This window comes from Halichoerus grypus, chromosome 7, assembly GCF_964656455.1.
Source record: "Halichoerus grypus chromosome 7, mHalGry1.hap1.1, whole genome shotgun sequence".
Lineage (NCBI taxonomy): Eukaryota > Metazoa > Chordata > Mammalia > Carnivora > Phocidae > Halichoerus > Halichoerus grypus.
In genome coordinates, this window is record NC_135718.1 from 156,022,567 (window position 1) to 156,043,357 (window position 20,791).

At 54.0% G+C, this 20,791-nt stretch overlaps 2 protein-coding genes across 4 annotated transcripts; both read left to right on the top strand.

Annotated features, from left to right (window-relative positions):
• Positions 1-4,733: 4,733 nt before the first annotated feature.
• S100A2 (S100 calcium binding protein A2) lies at positions 4,734-9,249 on the top strand. 2 transcript variants are annotated; one of them, XM_078078655.1, is made up of 3 exons: positions 4,734-4,829; positions 8,034-8,181; positions 9,009-9,249. In XM_078078655.1, the coding sequence occupies exons 2-3, from the start codon at positions 8,041-8,043 to the stop codon at positions 9,159-9,161; spliced, it is 294 nt and encodes a 97-aa protein (XP_077934781.1). In that variant the 5' UTR covers positions 4,734-4,829; positions 8,034-8,040; the 3' UTR covers positions 9,162-9,249. The 2 variants fall into 2 exon arrangements, with proteins under 2 accessions (XP_077934781.1, XP_035922765.1); XM_036066872.2 differs by lacking the exon at positions 4,734-4,829 and adding an exon at positions 6,888-7,044.
• Positions 9,250-13,930: 4,681 nt separating this feature from the next.
• Positions 13,931-20,724, top strand: S100A3 (S100 calcium binding protein A3). Of its 2 annotated transcripts, none has more exons than XM_078076894.1 (3): positions 13,931-14,163; positions 19,779-19,924; positions 20,337-20,724. In XM_078076894.1, the coding sequence occupies exons 2-3, from the start codon at positions 19,784-19,786 to the stop codon at positions 20,499-20,501; spliced, it is 306 nt and encodes a 101-aa protein (XP_077933020.1). In that variant the 5' UTR covers positions 13,931-14,163; positions 19,779-19,783; the 3' UTR covers positions 20,502-20,724. The 2 variants fall into 2 exon arrangements, with proteins under 2 accessions (XP_077933020.1, XP_035922797.1); XM_036066904.2 differs by lacking the exon at positions 13,931-14,163 and adding an exon at positions 18,798-19,047.
• The last annotated feature ends 67 nt before the right edge of the window (positions 20,725-20,791 follow it).

Here is a 20,791-nt window from a genome sequence, read left to right on the forward strand (position 1 = left end):
ATATTGACAAGGAAACCAGGAATAAATTATTGTTCTAGTGTTTGGGGGTATGTACGGGGTTTGATTGTGCTTTCATGTTGCTGAGATGTCAAACAACCCCATCTCGTCAGTGACGCTGTTCTTACTGTACATCATGGTTTCTGCTACTGTTGCATCTAGAACATTCACTGAGTCCTCACTATGTGCTTTATGTGCATCATCTCATTTGATCTGTGAGGAGGGGGCCGTAGCATCCTCACAATACAGAAGAGGAAACTGATGTTTAGAGGGAGATTAAGGACCATCTGTAAGGTCATATGGCTAGTGTAGTGACTGTGATAACTTTCTTCTTCTGGTAAGAGTCCCTTGACCACAGGGCTGGGAACCTGACCCGCAGTGGCCAGTCATAGCACCCTGTTCCCTGGACACAGGGATTGGTTCATGGCTGAGTGTGTGAACCAAGTAAGGGCTAATCAGGGCTCTTCCTGGGATAGATGGGCACTGGGTTTTCCAAAGCTAGGACGGCCTATGGCCACGTTCCTTGTTCCTGCTGCGGTAAGAGTAAATACAGCATCAAAGAGATGAACAGTGAACAGTGATGAGGCAAGGATGGACAGATGTTTGGATGGATGGATGGATGGATGGATGGTGTTGAGTTCCCCTTTCTAGCCCCAAGGCTATGGTTCATTGGCCCTTTGAATTATCTCAGTGAGATTACCAGTTATATAATACAACACATTCCCTTTTTTGCTTCGGTGAGCTTGCATGAAGCTTCTTACAGCTGGAAGATCCTGTCTGATAGAACGAGAACATGGACAGGTCAAGGTTAAAACCCAGAATCTGTCTTCTCTGCTGTCACCATTTCCTAGTATTACACATTACACACTCTTTTTTTTTTTTAAAGATTTTATTTATTTCACAGAGAGAGACACAGTGAGAGAGGGAACACAGCAGGGGGAGTGGGAGAGGGAGAAGCAGGCTTCCTGCGGAGCAGGGAGTCCGATGCGGGGCTCGATCCCAGGACCCTGGGATCATGACCTGAGCTGAAGGCAGACGCTTAACGACTGAGCCACCCAGGCGCCCCTACACATCGATCTCTTAAAACATCTCTCTTTAAACCGCTTCCTCATGAGCAACACCCTGTAATTTTTTAAATCACTGCTCACCTTCCTGAATCAACTTTCTTTTTTTGAAGCTGCGCTTAGTCCCTTTCTGAGATTTGGGAAGTTGCCTGGGTTTATTAGAACACATCAAAATGCATCCCTCATGTTGGGTGTTTCTGGGAAAATGGCTATTCTTTCTGCTTTATGTTGATTCCTGTTAGCACCAGTCTTACCAAATGACATTTTCCATCGTTGGAACCTCCATTCTGGCAAATGGTAGAAACCTGCTCCCCCGGCCTGGGTGCTTGCTGGCTGGCTGGCTGAGCGAGGCCATGAGGAACCTTCGGGTGGCGGGGCGGGGGGAGTGTCTCAGGGTTCTGAGTAAGACACCAGACCTCAGGCACTACAGGCCTCTGTAAGGAGTTGTGGGTGGGGGAGGCAAGTCCCCAAACCTGAAGTCCTGCAGTGCCAGGGGATGGCCTGCTTTCTTCACGAGGACATGGATGCTGGTGGGGCTGGCTGGAGGTTGGGGGCACAAGGAGTGGTTTGTTCCTGACCACATCCCCTGAGGATTGACCCTAGTTAATGGTGCATTCTTCTCCTGCTGCTTCCCAAACTGACCCTCCCTGCCTTCTCACAGAGAGCCGCTGCCCAGCTGTGCCCTGCCGTGCGGGGTGGGCTCACCGGGGAGGTGAGGAGGGTGCAGCCAGCTGGTTGAGAAGGAGAGAAGCATAGTGTGGACTCTCACCTCTTCCTTGTTGACAGAGAGAGGAGTGGAAGGGCTCCGCTCCCCTAGAAGCCCTTCTGGGGAGTGGGGTGTTTAATTGCCTCCTCCCCAGAGCACTGGCATGGGCAGGAAGGAAGCATCTGGTGACCGTGGAGAGAGTTGGGTGGATGCAATGGTAGCAAGTCAGCTTCTAGAAGGTTTGGGGTGGGGGTAGAGCCTGGTCTGGAAATGTGGTGTTGAAGGGAGGCGGGAGGATGGTGGCAATGAGGGACAGCACTGGCCATTCTCCAAACACCTGCACTGTGTCAGGCACCAGGGGACACTGGGAATGACCAATGCTCAGTGTCTATTTCTCAGCAGCAGAGTCTAGTGGGGGAGACACATAAAGAAATAGTCTCATAAAAGTTGCTTTTATAGGGCAGGGGGCTAGTGAGGTCCATAAGAGGACCTAACTATGTTCGTGTGTATGCTCTAGTATGTGGGGAGGCTGGGGAGTAGATTCAGGGTGCGGCACAGAGATGATCTTAGTGTTGAGTTGAAAGGGTGATTAGGAGGTCGACAGGGAACAAACTGAGGAAGTGCTCTCGAAGAGAATGAATGGCTTAGGTGGGGGCTTTGAGGCACGGGAGGCCGTGGCCTGTGCATCAGTGAGGTTGGTGCCTGGGAAGGCGTGTCACGTTTGGTAGCCTTCTCCTCAAAGTTATGAGACATCACGGTGCTTTCACCTGAGGGGTGACATGCTCAGATTTGGATTTAGGAAGATCACTCTGGTGGCAGAGCTGAGAATGGGTCGGAGTGGGGGCAAGGTTGGGGTGAGAGAAGAGTCCAGCTGTGTTTATAACCACCCAGGGGCACAGGGACGTGGCGGCAGCTCAGGCAGTCTGACAGAGATGAGTGGCATGGAGAAGGCAGGCGGAGGGCAGCGACGGGGAAGCAGGAGGACAGCCAAGTTTCTGGTTTGGGTCATTAGGTGGATGGTGGTGTTATTTGTGGCAGAGAGGGGTACTAAGGGAGGTGAAGATCCGAGGAAGGTTATTTTTAAGTCTGCTTTAAATGCAGGCCAGAATGCAGTTGGAAGGCAAGGGGAAAGGGGCTGGTGGTTGAAGACGCCAGAGCAGAGCAGGTGGAGGAGATGCTCCCCTAGGCCCTGGTGAGGTTGAGAAAGGAGTCCAAGAGGCCAGGTGGGGGTGTGGGGAGAGAATGGCAGAGCGTCATGGTCTGAGTGGGAAGGTTAGAGCTCTCAAGGATTCGCAGGGATTGGGGTTTATAGAGGAGTGTTACCATTGTGACTACCCATGTTTGTCATGCCTCGTTAACGGTGTGAACCTGGGCAAACTTGCCCGACCGAGCCTCGATTTCCTCCTCTGTAGAGTGGGTGAGATTGTACCAACTTCCTGGGATAGTTGTGTAAATTAAATGGAATAACATACAGGGATCACCTAACACACAGTAGGTGCGCGGTAATGTCAGCCACGTAGCCTCCCAGCACGGGGAATGCATCTGCTCATTGCACGGTGATGTCAGCAGGTTTTCTTGTGCTGATCATGCAATCAGGGGATAGTTAGATAAATTATTTAATGCAGTTTGTTATGAGAAAATATTTCAAAGTGGGGCGCCTGCGTAGCTCAGTCGGTTAAGCGTCTGCCTTCTGCTCAGGTCATGGTCCTGGAGTTCTGGAACGAGCCTGAGCCCCAAGTCTCCAAGTCTCAGGCTCCCTGCTCAGCAGGGAGTCTGCTCCTCCCTCTCCCTTTGCCCATCCCCCGCAGTTTGTGTTCTCTCTCTCGCTCTCCCTCTCAAATAAAATAGCAAAAAAAAAAAAAGAAAAAAAAATATTTTTTAGATTTTTTGTTTGTTTATTTATTTGACAGAGACACAGCGAGAGAGGGAACACAAGCAGGGGGAGTGGGAGAGGGAGAAGCAGGCTTCCTGCCGAGCAGGGAGCCCGATGCGGGACTCGATCCCAGGACCCCGAGATCATGACCTGAGCCGAAGGCAGACGCTTAACGACTGAGCCACCCAGGCGCCCCAAAAGAAAATATTTCAAAGCATATTTTGGGGGGTAGAGGACTAATAAAAGGGATTCCTGTAGTGAAAAGTAGGTCAAGGGTGCAGTGCAACTGGCCAGGGTCGCATGGTGAGCCAGAGGGAATGCCAGGGCTTCAACCTGGGGCCCCAACACCGGGGCCATTTCTCTTTCTGCCGAATTGTCCTGGGGAAAGCGGTGTGTGGGCAGAGCTTGGCAGTGTTCAGTCCCTCACTCAGGCCGCCTCGTTCCCTGCTGCCCCTGTCCCTAAGGCTCCTAACAGCTTCTAGACATGGGCTTCCGTCTCCGAGGTCCGCTGGTGCTGCTCGGCAGGCGCTGTCCAGGAAACCCCTTCTGTGTCAGGCAGGTGTGAGGGTGTGGGTGTGGGCAGGCCCCCGGAGGTGAGTCAGCACTGCCTCCGCCTTCGTGAGTCAGGGGCCGGGCGGGGCCGGGGCTGGGGACCGGGAAAGGCGGTAGGGAGGAGGTGGGGGGTGGAGGTGTGGCTGGCTGGCAACCACAGGCCTCAACCACCAGGGGGCAGGAACCAGGCGGGGAAACAGCCACCTAGGCTGCATGCCTCTGGCCCCAGCAGCCCCGGGGGACAGAGAGCCGTGACCCAGCTTCTCAGGCTGGGCCTGGGCAGAGTCATTGCGAGGGATGTGCCCATGGCCCAGCTGTGCCCCAGCTTCTCTGCCTTCACGGCCAAGTGGAGAATGTGGACTGGGATTGGACGCTGGAGTCATTCTGTCCAGCCCTCCTGCTCTGCTGACTGGGAGGGTGTTGCTCAACTCACACTGCGAGTGAGTGGCAAATTAATGTGATTTTCACCCGTCTCAGGGATATGGCCACTTGAGGGCACCATCGGGGCCTCAGTCCCCGGTGAGGGACAGGTCTCCCGGAGCTGCCCCTGGTAGTCAGTGGCTCTCTCTCTGCTCTCTCATTCCCTTCACAGTCCTTCTGTTCCTGTGGCTCTCTGACCTTTCCTCCATCCCTGCTGGTGAGGCACTCCCTCAGCTCCCTCCCTCCCTGGGCCCCAGGGCTAGAGCGGGTGTTCCCTCAGGGGTTGCCGCTTCCGGGAGCTGTTTTCCAGCCCCCGGTCTAAGTGCCACTCCTGGGACCTGGGGAAGTTAGGATTTGGTAACAGAGTCCGTGGTGTGATTTGGGAGACGAGAAGGCCCCTTGGCTCCTAACTACCATCCCCAGTGCCCCCACTGCATTGGCACGGGGTGTGTGTGAGACCCTTTGTTCATGCAGAAACGAGTAAGACCCTGCCCAGTGAGCTCACCGTGTGGGGGTGAGGGCAAGAGAAGACAAGCACTCGAATGATTCAGCCCAGGGCAGATGCTCTAGCGCACAAGGACAAAAGGAGTCCTTGTATGGGACAGAGCAGGTAGAGATGGAATCTGGCTGGGCCCGGGGAAGACTCCATGAAGTAGGTGGCATTTACCCAGCCTTTGAAGGATAGCTGGGATTTCAACAGGAAGAGATGTGGGGAGCAGGGGTCAGGACTAGCCGGGGGTCCCAGCGCGCCGGGTGCATGCATGATGTGCTCAAGACGCGGTGAGCCAGGCAGTTAGGGTGTGTGTAGAGGGGCTTGGAAAGCAGGTTGGGGCCAGAGTCCAAGCACCTCGCTGCCAGGCTTCGTGGAGGAGCCATGGGCACCGCTGCGATACCTGAGCCTGAGAGGCCTTCTCTCACGTCCTGAGGCAAAACGGAGGAAGTGCTTCGAAAAGCAGTGCGTTGCACCCATTGGGCTTTACCCTCAGGGTGAAGGACTTTTATTTCAAGCTCTACATGAAATGGGGTTTGATAGGGAGGAGCAGTAGCATGAGGGGTCCATGTGCCTCGGACAGGAGGGGACACCGGGAGCTCCAAGGCCTGACGCCATCTGCACTGTTCAGGCTGCCCTGAGTCCCACGGTGACCCCAGGAGAGGGCAGCCTGGCTTCCATCTGACCCTGTCAGTTCTCAGTCCCAGCTCCTCTGCGGTGTCTAACTCAAAGCTCCCAGAGCGGGGCCCATGAAGGGTCTCCGTGCCAGCATCCTCTCCTCCCAGGCTGGGTTGGGGTTTCCAAGTGCTGCCCTGGCCTCCAGGGAGGAGGCGGGTGCCGCTGAGTCACTGCCTGGGCATCTGGGCCTGGAACAGTGGGTGAGTCACCTAGGACTGGGGTGTTGGGGGAGGGGAAAGAAGCTGCTGGACATCTGGAAGGGGGAGGGGAGCTTGCGGCCGGAAGGGCGGTGCCCAGACTGGTGGAGGTAGAAAGAGCAGTAGGCAGGGGCGCCTGGGAGGGGGCAGCATGAAGCCCGCTCTTCTCTGAAAACCCCGCCCCTGGGCTGGGTCCTGAATGGCTGCAGTGTTGGCCTTTCTCTGGGTATGGGGAGGAGCCTGGAGGGATGGGGTGAGGAGGGCCATGGCTGTGGCCTGCCCCAGCCCAGGCCTCCGCCTGGGAAGCTGTCCAGCCCCTCCTCACTTGCCCACCCCCCAAGCCTTCCCTTCTCCGTTTCGAACCTCCAGGGGCTTCCTTACAGTTCCCACTGACTTGCTCACCCCCACTGCGAGGGTCTCTCAGGGCTTCCCTGCCTCCTTCCAGATGCCTTCCTACCCACGGGGGCTTTTCAAGCTGTTTTTAGGCACACGCATCCCTCATTACCTTACCAAGAGGAATTCCGTTGCCAGCTACGAAGCTTCCCCCCGGGAGTCCCTAAAGTCAGCTTGCAAGCGCGTGCGCGCGTGCACACACACACACACACACGCACGCACACACACACACACGCACACACACACACAGGCCTGGGAAGTCCCTGGGTGCCTGTATCCTCTGACTCACAAATGAGCTGCGGCCCGCAAGCATGTGTCATACGAGCAAGGCCTGGCACGAGACTCTAGTTGTGCAAACAGGGGTGACGGCCCCTTACCCTGCTTCCCCATGGCACCTCCCACTCCCCTCCGTGGCCTAGGTGGGGCCTTCTCGTCCAGCTGGTGGTGCGGCTGACAGAGTCGGTGGGGGGGAGAGGGGGGGCGGCAGAGTCTGGGGTGGGGGGCTGGCAGGGAGTGGGTGGGGGTGGCAGGAGGCCAGGCTTCAGCGGGATCAGGTTGGGGCAGGTTTGATTTCCTTAAAATGCCAGGCTGGGGGCCAGTGGGGCAGGCATATAAACCCCAGTGTGGGAGCCTGGCCCTTTGCTTTCCTTCCAGAGCCTCTGTCATCTGGTCTGGTGAGTGCCTCTGTCTTGCTGAGGGCTGGTTGGGGGGACCCCAGGGGTCTCTGCCTTATTCTTCTTTCTTAATCTTTGTCTCCATAGTTTCCTCATTCTGGGTCTCTCCCTTTGGGGGACCTTATGTGAAGTGTCCGACTGAGAGTTTTTTCCAGGCTCCTCTGTGAGGTCTTAGTTTAGGGGTTGCTCTGAGGCCTTCTCTTGGGTCTCACAGTCTAGGCATCTCAATCTAGAGACCCTTCTTGGGGGCCTGGGCCTAGGAATATGAGGTGTGGAGGGTGGTGCTTTAACAAGAGTCTTGAGTTTGGTTTTTGTTTTTGCAAAGTCCTGGGTTCTAGCAGGACTAAGGGATAAGAGCCAGGGATCTCAAGTGCGTGGGCCTGCCTGGGTCCCTGCCCTGCATAGCTGCATAATGCCCTGCCCTTTGCTGCTTCCCATCTCCTCCCCCTTGAGAAGGCAGAGCTAGCGGATGGGCCCAGGACTTTACTTGCCCCTGACACCAGGTACTGGGGCCTTACCCCAGGACTCCCCCCTAAGCATCCCGGGGCTGCTCAGAGCATTCTCAGAGGCAGAGCTGTGGAAAAGATGGCCTCTGAGTTCTGTCCTGCTGTTCCCAGGGCCCGGACATGTAATTCCTTTAGTACCAATCTCAGTAGGATCCTTCCTGGTGGGGAGGGTTGCTCAGTGGCCTTCACCTGTCTGATAGAGACAGTACCCCTCTCCCCCTCCCGGCTCAGAGGTCTCTACTGGGAGGGAAGATTCATCCCTATCCTCTGAGAGTCCTTAGTCCAGTGGAGGAAACATACTTGCCCAAGGATACTTCCTCTGGCCTTGGGGGTCCCTCGTCTATGGGGGAGATGACTCCTCAGGGAGGAACAGTCTCGGGAGATGCAGAGAGGGGTTTGGAGAGGCACTTTGGGGCACAAGGGCAGAGTGTCCTGCGGGCTGGGATGAAGTGTCTCCATCACCTGCCACCCCTGTGGCCCCAGATCCAGGATGTCCAGTCCCCTGGAGCAGGCACTGGCTGTGATGGTCACCACCTTCCACAAGTACTCTGGCCAAGAGGGTGACAAGTTCAAGCTGAGTAAGGGGGAGATGAAGGCCCTTCTGCACAAGGAGCTGCCCAGCTTTGTTGGGGTGAGTGGGGCTGGCTGGGGTGGGAGGGTCCTGATGTATGTGTGGGGGCTGCCTGCTGATGCAAACACAGGACGCAGCCTCACAGAGGGGGCCGAGGCCCACCCACGTGTGAGTGCCCTGTCACTGCCGTCCCTGCGGCTCTCCAGAGGATGGATGGCTGTCAGGGCCCTCAGCATCCAGCTGTCCAATCCCCTCACTGAGTTGAGCAAACCAAAGCCCAGAGAGGGGAAGTGACTGCCCAAGAGCACACAGCTCTCTCGCTCTTAGTTTCCATGTTATATGCCAAACTAAGAAGGTATGTAGGGAGAGAAGAGCCCAGCTAACACATGCACCCTGGGACAGTTGGCAGAAAAATGCAGTCAACTTTCAATTTGCCCCTCACCTGCCTCATATTGACTCCTGAAGAATTCAAAGTCAGTTCTCAGGCTTTGAACTTATGGGGCATGTCCTTTATTCCTTTAAAAAATTTTTTTTGTTAAGCTTTTCTAATTTGGTTTCATTTTGGCTGGTATTAAAAAGTTTGCCTTTTCTGAATTCAGAAATTTTTAATTTGTTCATCAGCACAGTGAGGGTAGTGATGCCCACCTTGTTGGGCTCAGGGAGTACCTGGGTGCTCCTCACTCCCAGCAGGGACAGCTGGAGACCCTCCCCAGTGAACGTCTACCTGTCCTCATTCCCAGAGCCTCTCTGTAGCTCCCAGGAGGTCCCTGCTCACCACTTACCCACTGCCCAGTGCGGAGAGAGGGCTAGGCTCTGACCAGTAGGTGTGTGATTGGTGTGGGGGTGGGTGGAGAGCAGCCTGCTGAACCATTCTTTCTCACTTTCAGGAGAAGGTGGATGAGGAGGGCCTGAAGAAGCTGATGGGCAATCTGGATGAGAACAGTGACCAGCAGGTGGACTTCCAGGAGTATGCTGTTTTTCTGGCCCTTGTCACTATCATGTGCAATGAGTTCTTCCAGGACTCCCCAGACCGGCCCTGAAGCAGAGCTCTTGCTTTGCTATGGGCCTCTTGGACCCACGAGGACTCTAGCTATCCTTTGTACTCAATAAACTTATCTGTTGATCATATTTTAATAGCTCAGTGATGCCCCATACCCTGGCTGGCTCAGTTGGGGTGCTGGAAAATGAGAGCCTCCTTAGATCCTACCCCCTCTAGGCTCTGACTCTTCTGGAAATCTCCCCAAGGCCAGAGCTGTGCCTTGAGTCCCAGACTTTGGGATTTCAAGTACCAGTAAAAATTTGAGATAGTTTGCTAACTTTTTTTTTCCCAATAAAGATATTAAAAAAGGCAAATACCATCCACCATCACTGTCATTTCATAAAAAGAGATAAGACTAACAAAGAAGGAAGGATACACTCAGAACGAAGGACAGACCTTGACATTCAGTGCTGTGAACAATTAGCTGTACTAGGATCTGCTCCAGAGGCATAAGGTGGTCTAACCAACCCAGCAGACCTGCTCAGTAAAGACTTCTTATCAGGTTGTGGGCCATAGGCAGCGGCCCTGTTTTAGCAAAGCTGTATTTCTTTTGATATCTGCTTTCAGATGGGCTCTAGTTCGAGTTCATTCTTCTCCTGTTGGAAGCTATCAGGCACTAGTTCATATCGGCATCCTGATTTTTTTCTACCATTTTCCCTAAACTTGTAGCGAGGTTGCCGTCCGTTCTGCACCCTAAGGTCCATCAGGTGACAACATGCCCGAACACCTTGCCACCTCCTAACAAAGTCACTGACTTTCCAGCCAGCAAAGGTGAGGTCCTCATATTTTATTCTTTCCTCTCCTCAATTAATTACACATGTTAGATTCTCTCTCTCTCTCTCTTTAATGGATCCCACTTTTAGTTACCAAATTCTCTACCAGTTAGGAATGTATTCAGTTGTAAGGTACAGGAAACCCGACTAAGAATGGCATAAATAAATTGGCATTTAAATGCCTTATAAAATAAGTCTGAGGTATGGAATTCAGGTTTGGTTCAGTGACTTAGAGATGCTGTTCTGGTTACCTATTGTTGCATTACAAATCACCCAACAGTTGGTAAATTAAAACAGATTTATTATCTGTCAAGTTTCTGTATGGAGACTGCAATCAGTCAATGAGGTTCTCATTTGGGACTTTTCATGCGGTTGCAGACGGATGTTGGAGCTGGAGTCATCTGAAAGTTCAAATCAATTCAACTTCCAAGGTAGCTTACTCGATATGCCTGGCAATTGGTGCCAGTTGTAAGCTGGGAGCTCGGCTGGAACTGTCATCTGGAATGCCTACCTATGACCTCTCTATGTAGCTTGGGCTTCTCAGAGCATGGCAGCTAGGTTCTGATAGGGAGGATCCCCCAAGTGAGCATCCCAAGGGGTCCCAATGGGGGCTGTGAGGCTTCTTAAGATTTATCTCAGCAATCCAAGAACATCACTTCTGCTGCATTCTATTGATCAAGCAAGTCATCAGGCTGGCCCAGATTCAAGGGGAAGAGAATTAGGCTCCATGTGTTCATGTGAGGAGCAGTAGCACAAAACTGACGTGGCCATCTTGGGAGACTGTATCCCATAGTCTGACTTCTAGCAACCATGTGCAGAATGTAGTCACCTCCTTCCCAAGACCCACCATGTCTCACCCTGTTAAGGCATCAACGTGAGGTCCAGGGTCTTGTTATCTATGTCAGGCCCTAATCAGCTCCTCAAGAACAATTCCCTTGACCTGAAGGTCTATGAACAATACATTCAATGCACAAAGGTGAGACAGACAGATAATAAACACTCCTAGTCAGAAAGGGGTGGTGGTGGATCAAAGGCACAAAAGTGTCATTGGTCCATAGCAGTTCTGAAATTGAGTCAGACACATGCCACCAGACTCTTGATTAGGGCCCAGTTCTGCTCCCTGTAAGTGGTTCTTCTTGGGTCCATACTCAGGCTGTTGGTTTCATTCTCTTTAACTCTTTATCTTCCATAAGAAATGTCTGTGTTTGTAGCTTTCTCAGCTGCCCCCTGCCCAAAGGAAGTTGACAACCCAAAGCTTCTTTTGTTTGAACTGTCTCTGTCCCTTTCAGCCCAGGATTATGTAATTCCTTTATTTTTTTTATTTTTTTTAAAGATTTTATTTATTTATTTGAGAGAGAGAATGAGAGAGAGAGCACATGAGATGGGGGAGGGTCAGAGGGAGAAGCAGACCCCCCTCTGAGCAGGGAGCCTGATGTGGGACTCGATCCCGGGACTCCAGGATCATGACCTGAGCCGAAGGCAGTCGCTCAACCAACTGAGCCACCCAGGCGCCCTATGTAATTCCTTTAAAAATGTTGTGGGCTAGGGGCCCCTGGGTGGCTCAGTCGTTAAGCGTCTGCCTTTGGCTCAGGTCATGATCCCAGGGTCCTGGGATAGAGCCCCACGTCAGGCTCCCTGCTCAGCGGGAAGCCTGCTTCTCACCTCTCCCACTCCCCCTGCTTCTGTTCCCTCTCTCGCTGTGTCTCTCTGTCAAATTAAATAAAATCTTAAAAAAAAAAAATGTTGTGGGCTTCCTGTGTATCAACATAATTCACTTAATTAGACTAATGCCACACTTAGAAATCTCTCTGAGACTGGCCCCTCCCTACCTTAGACTGAGAATCAGGAAGCTGGGAGAAAGGCCCTCTTGTCTGGAAGTGTCTGAGAGGCACACTTCCAAAATTGTTAGAAGCCAACTTGCTTATCTGAGATCTGTGAGACTTGCCTTTAAATCTTTCCAAGTCTCTACCTTTGACTTTGTTTTTACCCTGAGTCCCTCTCTATTGGCAAGGCCCTGGATTTGACCTTTGCCCTGAAGCCATTTATTACTTTGAGAGCCATGTGCTGGCCGTAAAGACTGTTCTGGGCCATCTGTATTTCTATATTTCTATATTATATTAAAAAACCTGAGCAGTTCCTTCTTAGGTCATCTCTTTCTTCTCCTGTTTTATCATGGGCATCAGAAGAAGAAGGCACTTTCAGTATTCTGTCTAAACATCTCCTCAGCTGGATCCATGAGTTCATTAGGTACGCTTTCTATTTTCCTATTACCATAGACTGTAATGTTCCCAGAAATTCCATGACTACATACTAGGGTCTTTTCTTTCTTTTTTTAAGATTTTATTTATTTATTTGACACAGAGAGAGAGAGAGAGAGCACAAGTAGGGGGAGCGGCAGGCATAAGGAGAGGGAGAAGCAGGCTCCTCGCTGAGCAGGGAGCCCGCTGTGGGGCTCGATCCCAGGACCCTGGGATCATGACCTGAGCCGAAGGCAGACGCTTAGCCGACTGTGCCACCCAGGTGTCCCTAGGGGTCACCTTTTCTTCAGCCTTCAGTAACACTTTCCTCACTGCCCTCCAAATTATTGCTGCTAGCCTCCTGAGGTCCCTCTAGCTTTCACTTGTTACCTGATCCCACAGCCAATGGCAGCTGCTTGGTGTTTGTAGTAGCAGCGTCTCCCTCTTGCAAGGAACCAGCTCATGTTAACTTTCTAAACTTTTCCTACCACTTCCTCTATCACTACATTTAGGATTCTATTTGGTCTGCATCCCAAGATACATCAATGAACAGTTCAACCAAATATTTTGTCATTTTGTAACAAGGGTCTTTGGCTTTCCAGCCTGGACGTATTCGGCTCTTGTATCTCTCTGTCTTTCCTCCTCCACTTAGCCAATTGTATTTTTTAGATTCTTTTACTTGAGGACTCCACTTTCAGATGTAAAATTCTCTACCAGTTTGGAATGTATTCAGCTATGAGTTGCATGGTTATTTCCATGGTGCTTAATTGTCTTGCATAACAAGAAGTCTGGGGTGGGCCGTTCAGGGTTCGTTCAGGGGTGCAGAGATGCTATATGACACCAAGTGCCTTTTCAATTTTTTTTGCTCCATAACCTATAGTATATATGCTTTTCCCCTCATGCATGCTGCCTCGTGATCACAAGATGGCTGCTGTATCTCCAGGTTTCATTGTCCATGTTCCAGTCTGGAAGGTGCAAAAAGCTTTCCTTCAGACTTTGCCTTTTAATTATGCAAAAAGTGCTCTCTCCAGGGATTTCCACTTGCAGCTCTTTGGTCTTAAGGATGTAATAAGACTGGACCTAGCTGCAACCAAGTATTTTTACCTGGGCATATTGACACTTTGAAAGAAAAAAAAATTTTTTTTTTTAAGATTCTATTTATTTATTTATTTGAGAGAGAGAGTGCGCACACAAGCGCGCGTGTGCAGGAGCAGAGGGTGGGGCCGAGGTGGAGGGAGAGGGACAAGCTGCCTCTGCGCTGATCATAGAGCCCAATGCAAGGCTCGATCTCAGGACCCTGAAATCATGACCTGAGCTGAGACCAAGAGCTGGCCACTCAACCCACTGCATTACCCAGGCACCCCCAAAATGGGTTTTCATAATAAGGAAAGAGGGGATGGATAGTAGACAAGCAATAGACAATATAATATTTTCCTGAATTGTTTTCTTACTTCCCTGGGAAACTCTGATGCTTGGCGACCGCTTTCAGAGTACCTCAGACTAGACCTGCCCAGAGATGGATGGGACCCGAGTGCGAGGGTGCCTGGACAACCTGCTTGTTCTCACTGTTCTGCTTAACTGCACATCTGGGGCTGGTGAGGCAGGCTGGGCAGGCCTAGCAATGAGAGAAGCCCACCTCCCTCATGTCCTGTAGGAGACAGAGCTAGGAGAAGTAGGTCAGGGAGTGGTGCTGATGGTGACTCACAGCCCAAAGCGGCTCTCTCAGCAACTCCATGCAGTGTCACTTGGCCTCTGGATTCCCTGGAGAGGGTCTGTCCTTAGACCCTCGTCCCAGAGAGGAAACGGGGAGGGAGCAGCATTGACGTTCCTGGACATCTCCCTCTGGCCGGGCTCTCTGCTGGGCCTGCAGAGCACTGTCCCCTTGCGTCACCAGAACGATTCGATGACGGGTGTGCCGGTGGTAACTGCACTTCACGGAAGAGGAAATGGGCTGGAGACGTTGAATAAGGAGCAGTGTTGGGACTTGACCCAGGTCTGTAAGAAAACACCTCACCTCTATGGAACATGGGATACGGAGGAGCAGTGTGGGCCTCCCTCCTTTCCCCTGGCCACCTCCACAGCCTTAGGCTTTGTGGGAAGGGAAGCGGACCCGGGTGAGCACAGTCCAGATGTTCTTGGTCTCTTGATGAATCAAGGGGAAACCTGGCTCACTTGCTGGTGGTCTGGATACTCACAATGGATCCTGGCTTCTGCTGGGGCTCAGTTCCCCATTCTTGGACTGTTTTGGCTGGTGGAGACTGGCCTCAGCTGGCTGGGCACTGAATGGGGCTAATTTTTTGAAAAAATATGTTTTTATTTATTTGACAGAGAGAAAGAGAGAGAGAGAGAGAGAGCACAAGCAGGGGGAGCAGCAGAGGGAGAGGGAGAAGTAGGCTCCTTGCTGAGCCAGGAGCCCGATGTGGGACTTGATCCCAGGACCCTGGGATCATGACCTGAGCTGAAGGCAGACGCCCAACCGACTGAGTCACCCAGGTGCCCCTGAATGGGGCTAATTTCTTTTCCTTCTGTGCATTTGACAGACTTAACAAACACCAGACTTACCTAGCTGGTCTTAACAGCCCTCCCACAAAATCTCTGCTGAAGCAGAGAGCAGAAGAGTCCAGAAAATGGCATCATTCAAAGGAACGTCGGACAGGTTGCTTCCTCCCTTCTCCTGGAGCTGCAGCTGGGAGACCCTCCTTAGGACAGCCGCGCCTCCCATCAGGGCTTGCTGTCCCCTTGGCCTTTGCTCTTTAGGGTCTACCCTTGGCAGCCTATTAACCCTCCAAGAAAAGAGATATTGACGTCAAAGGTGGCTTCTGAGACAGGGGAAAGACTGAACTAGGGCTCCCTGTGCTCCTGTCTTCAGGTCACATGAGCTCTCCACTGACTCACCGATCCCATCTGGGAAATGGGCATAACTGGCTCGGCCATCAAAAGAGGTAGTATTCTAAGCTCCACAGGCTCTCCTTGGTCTCAGTTCAGACCCTCTCCCCAGCAAAGACCTCCCGGCTCCAGCCCCAGTAATTAAATCCCCCCTTCTCACCTCCCCTTATGGGGCTTAGATGATGAGAAAGAAGGTGGATCAATCTGACAGCAGTTCATTGGCCCCATGGGGCTATGGGATTGGGGGTGCTCACTCTGATCCCTGGGCCCAGGTCCTTTTGGAACAAGTACGGGAATGTCCAGGTACTCTAGGACACTTCATTTTATTTCTCCCTGAGGTGCAGAACCAGACATTGACCTTGAAAGGGCAACACAGCTTCCCAGGAGCCTTTCAAAGGCCCTGGTGGTGATGGTGGGGGCAGTGGAGAGAGGAGGGGCAGGAAGGAGAGGGAGAGGGGGAAGGCGAAGGGGGAGGGTCAGTACTGTAGGGAATCCTGTCAAGGCAGAATGCATCTACTCCCACCCTCACACCCACAGGCCAGGGAGAGACCCTCACCTTCCAGATGAAGTGCACACCTCAGCATTTAGCTCCGGCAGCAGGGGAGCTCCAGTGAGAGCCCAAGGGTAGAGAAGCAAGAGGAGGTAGCGGACAGCAGAGGGTGGGAAAGGACGACGGCAGCCCCCGACTGGCCTCAGAGGGATGGTTAGTGTGAGGTCCATTTGGAACCACTGCAGAAAGCGGGGTTCAGGGCAGCTGCTTGGGAAGGCCTTCCAACAGGCAGGCAGATTCCCGTCGCTGCCAGAACTCAGGAAAGCAGGGGAGGAGGGTTTGCAGCTTTACCCGCGCCCTGTGTGGAGGCCGAAGAAGGCTGCACAAAATGAACTGGTGAGGAGGGCCTTGTTCCCTTCTTCTGCCTCCCCTCTCCCTGACGCCTCCATTGAGGGGTCTCAGTGGGCTGGAAGGCTGTAACAGTGAGTGACATAAAGCACTTTCACATGGAGGTCCTAGGGTAGGAATTTTCCAAACCCATTTTGGAGGCAAGGAAATTAGGCCCAAACCAGGCAAAGGATAAGCTCGAGGCCAGGTGGCAAGAGGGTGGTGGAGCTTGCAGGGGAGGTCTGGTGAAGGGCCCTTTCTGCGACGGTCCTCCAACCCCAAAGTGCCTGTCTCTCCTGGGTGAGCTCCTGCCCCTCGCCCGCAGCAGGCCGACAAAGGGGCAGCATCCTTCCGGAAAGTGCAGCAGGCTGAGGAATGTGAAGGACCTCTGAGAAGCAGGCTGCCACTCAGCAGACCACCACATACAATGCCAGCCCGCCACCAGCCTCTGTCCCTTGGCCCTGGCTCTGGCTCCTGCCAGCGCTGACACCACCAGCCGAGCGTCCCTTTATTTGTTACCGCCTGTGTCCCCCACTAGGTCGTCATCTCCACAGAGCCAGGCTTGATGTGTCTTGCTTATGACTATGCCCATAATGCCTCGGACAGGTGCCTTTAAATATCTGCATGAATAATGAATGGCTTTTAGGCTGGCCACTTATTAGCTGTGTGACGTCGGACAAGTTACCCACCTCTCAGCTAACATTTGTGCCCTTACTATGTGCCAGGCACTATTTATCTGTGAGCTTTATACACATTAACTCGTATAAGCCCCACAGGAATCCTATGAAGTGGTCACCATTATTATCCCTGATCATTGACAGATGAGGGAAGTGAGGCCCAGAGGGTGGGGTGACCTGTGGCAGGGAGGTGGCTGGTAGCAGAGCCGCGAAATCACAGGCCGGAACAGGTGCTTGGCCTAGAAGCGAAGTAACTGCTGGCCCCCACTTCTGTCCCCTCCTCCTTGTAACCTTTTGCCTATAAAACAGGGCTAATCACAGCTCTCCTTTCCCTACAAGCCCCCTGCTCGCCCCCCTCACCCACAGGGGCTGAGCCCTCATGGAGAGGATGCAGAGGCAAGGTTTGGGTTCTGGGGAAGGGCTGGGATCAAGGTATCATGAGCTCTCTGTTTGCCTCCATCAGCACCAAGCTTCCTCAGAGGCCTGGGTGCTGACCTCCTCTTCCACTTTCTACACACTCTTCTGGGTCTTGGGTTCTCCTGCTATGAAATGGGGAAGGGTCTCTCAGGCTGGGGGGCATGAGAGAGGGAATAGAGTCATAGTGATATGGAGGGATTTCCACTTCTGGTAATATGGTGGTCTCTGCCTGTTCCCACTAAAAACAACAAAAAATGTTGGACAGAATTAAAAAACATGTTTCAAAGCAATGAGGAGCTCACAGGGCAGTAGGGAATGAGGAGACCAAAATCTAAGAGAAAGCCAACTCCAGGGGGTGAGCAGGGCACCAGGGCCCCTCATGCCCCCAGACCATTGGCCAAGCTGAGCCCAAACGACCTTTGGCTTTCATAGTCTGTGGGGTGAGGAAGACAGAAGCTGACGCCCAGGCCTTATTGAGGAGGGGAGACAAGGGGGACAGCCCCCATAATGCTGGGACCCCAAAGGGCTACATACTCCAGCTAAAGGCCAGAGGAAACCCAGGCCCCATCCCATCAGACCTCAGGGAACAGAGGACAGGACACAGACCTAGGGGCTGTATGCACAGGGAAGCCCGCAGGTTCTATGGCCCACTTACGGCCCTTAGGGCAGTGGGGCGCGGGCCGCAGAGAAGTCAGCCTGACTGTGGAAGGGCCCCTCGGAGAGTTTGCCTTCCTTCCTCCTATTCTTCCAGACACCCTGCAGATGGTCTCCTCAGGGGAGAGAGCAGTCCATAGCCCAAAGTGACCAAGAACCATTGACCTGGTCAGGCAGGGAGGATATCTCAGGCCTCAGTGTTCTCACCTGCAGATGGGGGGCTAAGCAGATGCTCCCCAAGATCCCCTCTGGCACAGGGATTCTCTAAGGGTGAAGCTATGTGTGCTTCTAGAGTGAAGGGGGGGGTGGATGTGATGGATCAGTCTGTCTCCTCCAACTGTGCTGGAAAGGGTTGGGGGGGTTGCTGTGCCCAGTTCCCAGCTCTGGGGGCGGACAATAAGGGGGTTGTGTCTGTGGCCCCGAATGGGCCTTTGATGTATGCATGGGTGGGTGGGCTGGTGGGGCCTATAATAAGGGCCGCCAGGGAAGGAGGCAGGGGAGCCCCTGGGGGCATCCTCAGCTTGACCTACTTGGGCCCCCATAATTGCTCCCTTCCTTCACTGGGAAGCTACAAATAGGGATGTCCTGTCTCTAGCCTCTTACAGCTGAAACCAACACCAGCGGTGAGTACCAGCTGCTTGGGTGCTGCCCTGGATTGGGAGGCAGGGCAGCTCAGGGTCTGGGCATGGGCACAGAGGGACAAGCACAGCAGGGACTGGCCTGGTGAGGGATGTCAGATATGGTGGGCTTGGGGGTCCTTTGTACAGCGAAGGGCTGTCTGGAAGCTTGGGTTAGGGGTGTGGAGCGCTGAGATCTGGCAGGGGTCGGGGCTTCATGGGGAAGAGAGGATTCCCTCCGGTCTCCAGGCACCCAGCTTCTGAAAGAGCAACCGTGGTGGTGCCAGCCAGGCTGGCAGGAACCCAGAAGGGCCGCTGAGCACCTCGGAGTTTCCTTATTCCCTGCGTGTGTGGCCCTTTCCTCTGCTGGGAACACAGACACCTTGCCCCAACGCTGGGCTGTCACGGAGAGACCACAGGCAGTGCTTTGCCCCATCGCCCCGCCCCCAGCCCTGCCAGCCTTCTGCTCCACAGGACCCAGCAGAGGGGCATCAGGGACAGAGCCATGGCCTGGCAGCGTTGCTGCACCCTCCTGTCCCCTGGGGGAACAAGGCCCTAGGCTCACAGGGGAATAGTACTGCCTTCCCGACTGCCTCAGGGTTTCCCCAGGCTGGAGGCAGCCTCCCAGAAGGCGGTGGGATTGGGGGGAGGCGGGCACTTCCAGGAAAGCCTGCCCCTCCGGCAGAACAGGGTGGTCCTATGCAGAGCCTTCTATCTCACGACCCCAGGAAGCAGGGAGACAGCTTCAGGTAGGGCAAATCACAGACCGGTAAATACCTGAGCTGACTCTCTCTGTGGACTGCCGGTTCAGGTCCCTGAGTAGGCCTGAGAGGCGGAATGAACCCCAGTTTACAGCTAAGGCCCCTGACACCCAGTGTCCATGCTCATCTGAGGTTGCGTGGCTGGTTTGATGCACAGGGGATCCCAAGCAGAGTTCACGGGAGGAGGGATGGGTGACGGTGGTGGTGGTGAGGTGGTGGGGGTTCCTCTCAGACCTGACCCCTCCCTGAGAATGCCTAGCTTCTCCAAGGGCCTGAAGATGGGGCACACAGGGCAAGGGTCTCCTTGTGCTATTTCCTACGGAAGGAGTTTGGGTCCTAAAGGTCAGGAGGCTGTGTCTCATGGGGTGCAGAGTGGGACTGAGCCCTTCCTGGGTGTCAGGGACAAGAGAAGGTAGACAGTCAGGGAGTCCTCAAGGATCCCCAGTGTGGGGGTGTAGTTGGGGGGTGGGGCACTCTCCTTGAGGAATTTGCAATGATGTTAGGGAAAGAAGACCTCCATCCAGGAAAATAACAATGGGGTAGTAGGGAAATAAATTAGAAGGGGCCGGAGTGGTCAGGGAGGGCTGCTCAGAGGGGAGCTTGTGGGGCCCGCCCGAAGCCTGGTGGAGACTAAGGTCTGGGAGCAGTCCCTGGGAAACGCCCTGGGCAGAGGTGCCCTGGGCCTCTGGCATGAGTGTCACACCCTTGTTCTCTGACAGTGAGGATGGCCAGGCCTCTGGAGCAGGCGGTGGCTGCCATCGTGTGCACCTTCCAGGAATATTCAGGGCGCTGCGGGGACAAGCACAAGCTCTGTCAGGCAGAGCTCAAGGAGCTGCTGCAGAACGAGCTGCCCACCTGGACCCCGGTGAGCACCTGGGGTGGCTAGTCTGCGGGGGAGCACTGCCTGGACTCTGCAGAGACAGACCCGGGGGCAAGCTCTGAGCAAGTGGGGTACCGGCGAGGCTGTGAGGAGGGGACACCAGAAAGGGGACGGACGTGGCAGGAGTCCCGGTGTCCTCATCTGTGAGACGGGAAGGAGAGTCGCTACACCTGCTGCTTTGCAGCGCTACTCGGCGGACAGAGGGAGAGACACTCAGTGGCAGACAGTGGGATCTGAGAAGGACGGTGTGGGGGGCATGGACATGGGCGAATGACCAGAACAGGAGGCTGAGGCTGGCCCCCAGAGGGGTGTGGGAGGCGTGGGACCGCCCAGGAGGGGAGGGCGGGAAGTGGCATGCTCCCTCCCCAACCTGCCCCCTCCCCCTCCCCCTGCACAGACCAAGCTGCGAGAGTGTGACTACAATAAGTTCATGAGTGTTCTGGACACCAACAAGGACTGTGAGGTGGACTTCGTGGAGTACGTGCGCTCCCTTGCCTGTCTCTGCACCTACTGTCACGACTACTTCAAGGACTGTCCCCCTGACCCCCCCTGCTCCCAGTAGGCTCTGCTCCCATGGGCAGGGGTCTGCTGGGGCAGGACCTGATACGTTGGCCGGGCCTACCCATGAGGCTGGGGACGTGAGGGGACCTCCCCAGGATCACAGCTAGAAAAACGCAGAGCAGTCAGTTGCTGCCTGCCCCCCGAGGCTGTGACGGGAGGCGGGGGAGGCTGCCCTGCACACACAAGGCCCTTTTAACTCCTAATAAAGAACTGGTGTCACTTGGTTTGGCTTGCTTCTTTTGACAGTCCGGGTCTTGGGGCGGAGTCCTCACTCCTCTCTGGTCTTTCGTG